The 8,090-nt window shown below is 39.5% G+C and overlaps 1 protein-coding gene across 1 annotated transcript; it reads left to right on the forward strand.

Moving 5' to 3' along the window:
- Positions 1-240: 240 nt before the first annotated feature.
- Positions 241-7,689, forward strand: emp3a (epithelial membrane protein 3a (MAM blood group)). Its single transcript, XM_079509353.1, has 5 exons — positions 241-400; positions 3,916-4,032; positions 5,776-5,878; positions 6,469-6,609; positions 7,169-7,689. The coding sequence occupies exons 2-5, from the start codon at positions 3,955-3,957 to the stop codon at positions 7,342-7,344; spliced, it is 498 nt and encodes a 165-aa protein (XP_079365479.1). The 5' UTR covers positions 241-400; positions 3,916-3,954; the 3' UTR covers positions 7,345-7,689.
- Positions 7,690-8,090: the final 401 nt, after the last annotated feature.

Here is an 8,090-nt window from a genome sequence, read left to right on the forward strand (position 1 = left end):
TTATACATGTTTGGTTTCATAAGTTGTTGCATATCTAGGCTGCTATGTGTAACTTCCTTCGTGTGAGGCGAATATGGTCTTTGGGCGGTACCAGAGCACAGTTATTTTGGGTTTTTAGTTGGTCCTCCAGACCATTGATTTTAGGGGGAGGGCAGAAGGAGCTGGGAGGAAATGGGCGTTGGGAACTCCAACACTATTCCTACTCTGCATTCCTCCGCTACTCTTCTCTCCCAAGGGTTTGAAGATAGAATGTGTGGGAGAAAGGCAAAAATAAGCAGTGCAGGGTAGACTTTAGAGGTAACAGTGAGAAAATACTAGAAAGAGCTAGACCACCGGTAAAGGTCACGACACAACAAAACATTTGTCAATTCTCAAACTTGGAGCACTGAAAACCTACAAGGTAGGACACATCTCTTATCATCTGCATTTGGAAAACATAACCTTGTACCTTGAAGTATAGTTTGCTACATTGCTTTCTAAAGTCTAAAATATTTGCATGTGCATATGTATCTTCACTAATCATGGACATATTGCTGCAGACTAGTGTATAGCCTATATCTGTGAATTTGAGCGAAATGTTATAAAATGCTGAGAAAAGTACATTTATTGTATGGAGCTTTGAGAGAAGGTTTTCCTCAATGTATCATTACACCCTTTAAATTAGAGCTCTTCCTATGGTCAGACTCATAACATTACACCCTTTAAATTAGAGCTCTTCCTATGGTCAGACTCATAACATTACACCCTTTAAATTAGAGCTCTTCCTATGGTCAGACTCATAATCATTAAATTAGAGCTCTTCCTATATGGTCAGACTCATAATCATCATATTGGTTCTGTCTGTGTCAGGCAGGCAGCACACGAGACATAATGTAAACCAGATGTGGAGTGGTACCCAAACACATACCTCTCTGAGGACTCATCATTAATCCAATAGAAACAGCATTCTGTTTCCAGGGGCAGAGCTGCAGGAGAAAATATGATTGGACAGCCATGTGCAAGGCACAGAATATACAGTGATAAAAACAGGATCATAAAAAAAAAATCAAACTGTACAACATTGGAAAGTCATGATTTATGATGCCAAGGGAAAGTCTCATCTGTGGCACAGATGTAATGACGCATTCAAATCTACACAAACGCTGTAGTGCAGTTTATTTGAAATAGAAATGTGAATTACAGGTCATGCTAACAATGTTGACTATAGAGATTAAGAGAATAGATTGTATAATTAATGCACTATTTCTTTATTCATTTGATGTCTTACTATAGTGTTAAACTGAGCAGATAACTCATGTCTCCTTCATGACTTTATGATAACAAGACTTTGCATCATTTTGGGAGCCAGGATTGCAACAGCCACACTGTTTGTGTAACCATTACTCTGTATTAACTCTGGTCGCTTTAGAAAGCTTGACTTCATTGACCTTCATAGCACACAATAGCATAGCATAACAATTTTTTAAATCCATTAATAACTTTTATTTTATGGCAGTTTCCCCCACTTCCCATCACTATAGAATGGTATAGAATGATGATGGTATATCGATAGATTATAGACAAATCTCTCTTATATAATTTATCCCAGGGAAAGGAAGTCAACATTGACACTTTCCAGACTCCCTGGCACCTATCTGTAACACATACAGGCATCCTTACATTTCCATAATGGCATCCTTACATTTCCTAACATCAGAGGATAAAGCTGTTCAAATATTATGGAAATACATGACTCTATGACTTCTGGAAACTAATGTCTTACCTAATATTCCCTGCATGGTTCATTGTTACTTTATATTCAGATAAAGATCTTGTATTTACAGTAGCCTTCAATGGTAGCTTAGGGTGGCGCACAGGAAGAAGCACATGAACTTCCCGCATTCTATTGCCCACACAGAAAGCTCAAACCATCAGTATTGTATATCAGTGGTACTCAAACAATTTTCATGTCAAGGACCAAATTCATTCATTCATTCTGTGTGGAGTTTGCATGTTCTCCCCGTGTCCCCTAGGGTAGGTACCCTCACAAAAAACATACAGTAATCCTGGTCTCTAAAACTACCTCCCCCTGGCCAGCCGGGGCGCCTGATGGAGGGTAAAGGAACTGGTCGGAATAACGTGTTCCTTCCACGCGCTACGTCCGGCCGGGGAAATCCCCCTCTGTCAGGTGAAAAGAAGCAGCTTGGACTCCTCATGCATAGAAGGAAGCATGAGGTCAGTCCGCTGCCCCCCCAGGTTGGCAGAGGAAGTGTAGCGCCCAGGATTACATTAGATAATTGACACTGGGTGAAAAAATGGGTTGCAAAATCGTGGGATAAAATATATATATATATTTTTTAAAGGACCAAATTCATACATATTAAGCCAGATAAGCCCCCCCCCCCCCCCCCACACACACACACACACACACACGGACACGTCACACGTCACACGTCACACACACACAATTGAAAAGAGTTGGTGGAATGGACCCCCATAAGAGAAGATTTTAGTTGTTAGATTAGATTAAGTACAGAATTAAGTACAGAATTCCACATAGACAGAAACTGTCTATGTGGGGAGGGAGAAACCTAGTCATTCTTGTGCAGTACCTACAACATTATCTCATTGTTTCGGTTTCTAGCTTCAAAAAAGCGCAAATCACAGATAAATTCACTATATCTTTTCTCATTTTGACCCCTTGGGGTGCCGACTGCCCGGAACCCACTTTGAGAACAACTGCTGTAGATAGTGTCTCCAACTACATGCTTGTTTACAAATGTTACAGGGTCCTAGGATTGTGAAAAGGTCCTTAGGGTCTGGTCAGGCTCTGTAGATAGGATGGAATTCCCCTGTCTGCAGACTCTCTGCTGTGCCTGTAGCTTGATAGATGAGCAGAGATAGCCAGTACAGATACTCAGCAACTTGATCAAAGTGGACATGCTGACCCCTATGAGACATGTCTTTCTACAGTGAAGATTGAAAGATGGATGGAGCCTGCACACCATATAAAGTACAAAAAAGACTTCTTTATTTATTTGTCTGACCAATAGACAAATACACAAAGAAGTCTTTTTTATACCTTATATGGTGTGCGCTGGTGCAGGGTCCATCCATCTCTCAACTGAAGTCTCTTTAGCCCAGCACCCACGTGTCGATGTGGGTATTCTACATCTTCTCTTTCTGCACTGTCCGTGAAGAACCATGTGAAGTTTGAAGGATCTTCAAATCATACCATATAGTGGCCCACTGGTTCTGAAACATTTTCATGTCAAGGATCCTTACATATGATATGTATTTGGCCGCAGAACCCCATTTGAAACATTTTTTTTGCAGATCTATAATCTCAATGTGACACGATGCAAAATCTTGTGCGGATCTGCTATTTTCAAATAGCCGAACAATAAAATATGGCTTAAGTGTTTAAAACTGTTCCTCGTTTTGGGGACACCCCCTGGAACGACCCCTAGGGGTCCCTAGATCCCACAATGAGAACCACCGATGAATCACACAAAGACCATCAGGAGAACTCTGTCTAAAATGCATTATATAAACATATACTTATACAGCATCATCTGCTTATAACACTGTATGATTACCGTTATAAGCACATACGTACTTAATGGTTTATAACAATAATCAAAACACATTATAAAGCATTCTATAATGAATATGTTAGAAATAAAACAGCACAGTAACAACAAACAGCACAGTAACAACAAACAACAATTGTTGTTGAGCTATAGTTTAATTTGGTTAACCACTTTCCCACTTTCTCTTGGTCCTACAGTCCTACTGACGTGTTCCCTAGGGGTACATGCTGTCCATTTGAGACATTATGTTTGGGAAAATGTTCAAACCTTTTCTAACAAAATACCACAACAAAGTATATAGGGATTATGTTTTTAAAGAGAGGAATGTCTTGTCTGTGTGTAGGACACCTAACTACTACCTCAGAGGAATCCACTATAAGCCATGGTTCTGTTGCTTGTGTTCGTGACTGTGTTGCACCTGGTCACTCTGGCCATGCTCCTCATTTCCACGGTGGAGAAGGTGAGTTTATTGCTTTATTTTTGCACTTTGTATTCAGCACTGCTTTGTTAAAAAAACAAAAAACAAAAAAACAACAACATCTGTATTGTATCATTTTTGTGGGGATTTCAAAATGATATCATGTTCCAAAACTTTAGTACACAGAACAGACATTTTCAGGTCAGGCTACCAATTGTACCCAATCAGGAGAGAGAACCCCACAAAGGTAATTTATCAACTTCAGTTTTAAAGTGTCTGGTAATTTTGTATTTAATCACTTCCGGTGTCATTTGTTTAATCTGTATCCTTTAAGACCTCTCTCTCATGATAGGATCAAAAATGTATCCTGACCTGGAAATGTAATTTCTGTTTAATTAAAGAGATAGAGAGACAGAGAGTGATCAAAATAAAGAGCACTTACCATAGGCCCTCAGCTTCATGTCCTTCTCTCTCTCATGACATTTCCTGTCTCTCACCATTGTCGCTATCAAATAAAGGCTTAAAAAGCACCCCCAAAAATACTTAAAAAACAAACACTGATTTCAACAACAAATAAGAAATATAATATTTAAAAGTGAACAATATGGAATGTTTGGTTACTATGGTACCAGTGAGTAAATCATATCCACCCGCCACCACGTGCATATTTTGGAACAGGGAGCTACCCTGAAACCACTCAAACGAGAGCCAGGGCAGAACCACACACTGAGCTGAAATCTGGATACATAAACATTGTAGCAATGTAAACATTGAAAGGAAAAATAAATAAATCCACATTGCAAAATGTATCGGGTAGTAAATCCTTTCAACTCTATACTTATTGTGGTCCAGTAACCCGCACTGAGCATAAATATTTGACATTTTGAATGTAAACATAACCACATTCCGTATGCGTATGTTAATTGAGAAAACTAAATGTAACCTAAACCTATCATATCTAAATAGCATAGTTCAAGAGAGCCACTGCTCAGTAATGTTTGTCTTTTAAACTGGGTTATTACAGTAGATGTCAGTGTTAAGCAATGTAACTACTATACCAGACAGCAAGAAAACCAGCCACAAAAATTCATCACGTGAATGAACTTAGCATACATAGTACTGTATGTGGTTAAAATACTGGAATTGAAACCTGTTTTTTAAATAATTGGCTACCTATGAAATTCAGTGGAAAATGCATGAACTTTCTTTGGGTTTGGCACAATCCCAAAAACTTTATTTATAAAGCGCTTTTCGAAAACAATGTTTACAGAGTGCTTTACAGTGTCAAGGGATAACCAACAACAATCAAACAAAAATGCATCACGTGAACTTAGCATACATAGTACTGTATGTGGTTAAAATACTGGAATTGAAACCTGTTTTTTAAATAATTGGCTACCTATGAAATTCAGTTGAAAATGCATGAACTTTCTTTGGGTTTGGCACAATCCCAAAAACTTTATTTATAAAGTTTGAAAACAATGTTTACAGAGTGCTTTACAGTGTCAAGGGATAACCAACAACAATCAAATGAAATGCATAAAATAGACAGAATAAGACAATAATAGAACCAAAGCATATACATACATGGACATGAGAAAATGAGCAACATGATAAATCTAAGGAATGCTTTAGTGTACAAATATGTTTTCAGATGTGACTTGAAAGTTGACACTGAGTTAGCTACTGTAGCCTTAAAGCCAGAGGTAGGTCATTCCACAGTCTGGGTGCAATAAACATGAAAACTAATTTGCATACCCCCCTCCCCCCCCTCTCTCTCTGCAGTCCTGGTGGGTATGGACAGATTCAGAAATCACTGACCTGTGGTACAACTGCTTTCATGATAATGCAACAAATAATTGGCTGTGTGCTGCGACAGATGAAAACGGTAAAGAACTGAGTGTTTGTGCCATTGATGTGTCTTATAGCTGACAGGGTTTCTTGCCTTCCTGCAACTGCATAGTATACTGAAGCGGAAGCCTATATTTTACACTTCACTCGATGGAAATAACATTTTCAGATGAAAATCTGTTATTTCCATGAAGTGGCTAGTCTGAATTAAAGCCCTCAGATATGTAGTGGTTAATAATGTTCAGTCTGTTATGCCAGTGGTTCTCAAAGTGGGTTCCGTGGACCACCAGGGGTCCTTGAAGGGCTTCCAGGGGGTCCTCAGACAAATGTGTTAATATAGCATCACATCATTTTAATCAGATTGTATACTTTGGATATTCAAAAATAGCAGATGTACAGTACACGCTGTAGACCGGCTATTTTTGAAAACATTTTGAAAACTCTTGAAAAGATTTGAAGAATTTGGAACAATTAGAAATAACACAAATGAGAAAGCATTCTATAATGACTTAAACACACACTCTCTTCTGATACAAAACATTTTCAAATGGGGGTCAAATACATATACATTTGGGGGCCATTGACATGAAAAGGTTTGAGAACCGCTGTGTTATGTCACTGTCCCAGACTGGCTGCAGTCTGTCCAGGCCTTGATGGTCCTCTCCGTGGTCTTCTCTTCCATCTCCTTCCTCGTCTTTGTGGGCCAACTGTTCACCTTGTCTACAGGAGGACTCTTCTACTTCACAGGTCTCTGCCAGGGTTTCGCAGGTAATTCAAAGTTCATCACATACTCTGTGCAGCGGTGGCCGAACGGTTTGCGGAGCGGTCTTGTTATCGGAAGGTCGCCAGTTCGAATCCCCGGACCGGCACGTTAAAATTACCACCGCTCAAGTGCCCTTGAGCAAGGCATTGTACCCCTACCATGAAATGTTCTATGAGCAGGGTCTGGCTGTAAACAAGCATCTCAAGCTTAGTCCATTCACCCTGGATAAACAAAGAACTTTCTTTGCTTTGAACTGTAAGGGTAAACACAGAGGCATTGGATCAAACTCAGATCATACTCTTCAATTGATAGGAATGGCAGCTTCCATCTACGCGTTGTGAGCTTGTAGATATGTTATTTAATGGCTAATGTTCCAGCCAAAATGTGGATGCTGGTTTCAAGTGGTTAACTACTTAAAACATATGCACTTATAGTTGACTGGGGTTCCTCAGGGCTCCCTTTTTCCTTCTACACCAAATATCTTCTCTTCAAATAGCTGCTCTATACAAGCTAATCTCTACAACTAATCTCTGCTCTGTTAAAATGTCTCCTGTGTGGTTTCAGGTTTCACGGCGTTCGCTGCGTGCCTCATCTTCACGTTCCACAGGAAGGACATCCTGGATTCCACCAGAGACCTAAAAACAGGACACTTTGGCTACTGCTTCATCCTCGCCTGGTCGTGCGTCCCCCTCCTCCTCATCAGCGGCGTCCTGTATATCCACTTGCGGAAGAAGCAGTGAGACAAACTAGATGACGATAATAAGAAGAAGGGTAACCCAAACAGGATGTCATGCTGTTTAACCACATGAACACTATAGCGTCCCTATTCTGGGCGCCAACATTTGGCGAAAATAGATGATACGAGCACACAACACGTCATAGCGAGATTTTGTGCTGAGACACAAAAGAAGTAGGGGGCCTTGTATAGATCTCTGGGGGACTCCAGTCAATGAAGTATTTAGGGTTCAAGTGGTTAATGGTAATAGTTTACCAGCTGTCACTAAGCACTTGAGGATTACATACCTCTTTTTAAAATGAAGCTATATTCTCTTTTTTGCACAGTTTATTCACAAATAAAGTCTGTTTTTTTAATAATGTGTATACTGGATTACATTTTTATTCCAAAGCACACAAGTGAATTTACTGATGAATCTTCAATTTCATCTATAATTTCTCAGCTTCATCAAAGCTGAAAGTGCATATTTGCCTAGGAGTGGTATTCATACAGAATTATGTGTTTGTAAATACAATTTACAGTATGACATACAGTATGACGTCTGATATAGAAGGATCTTGATTATAGTTCTTGACAAACCTAAGATAGCACTGCATTGTGCTATATCAGGTTTGTCTGATGTGTTGTTTAGAGGCCCGGGCCCCTCAATGTATGATTCAAATTTGAGGTAGATGCTGCATTCATGCACATTTTGGAAGCCAATCATAGCCAAATGAAATGGAATATGAAAATTTGAAATTGAATGCTTCA

Source organism: Electrona antarctica (genome assembly GCF_951216825.1).
Source record: "Electrona antarctica genome assembly, chromosome: 9".
Lineage (NCBI taxonomy): Eukaryota > Metazoa > Chordata > Actinopteri > Myctophiformes > Myctophidae > Electrona > Electrona antarctica.

Coding starts and splice junctions, on each gene's coding strand:
- emp3a (XM_079509353.1), top strand. CDS start 3,955: ATGGTTCTGTTGCTTGTGTTCGTGACTGTGTTGCACCTGGTCACTCTG. Junction 4,033..5,775: donor TCATTTCCACGGTGGAGAAG/GTGAGTTTATTG, acceptor CTCTCTCTGCAG/TCCTGGTGGGTATGGACAGA. Junction 6,610..7,168: donor TCTCTGCCAGGGTTTCGCAG/GTAATTCAAAGT, acceptor GTGTGGTTTCAG/GTTTCACGGCGTTCGCTGCG.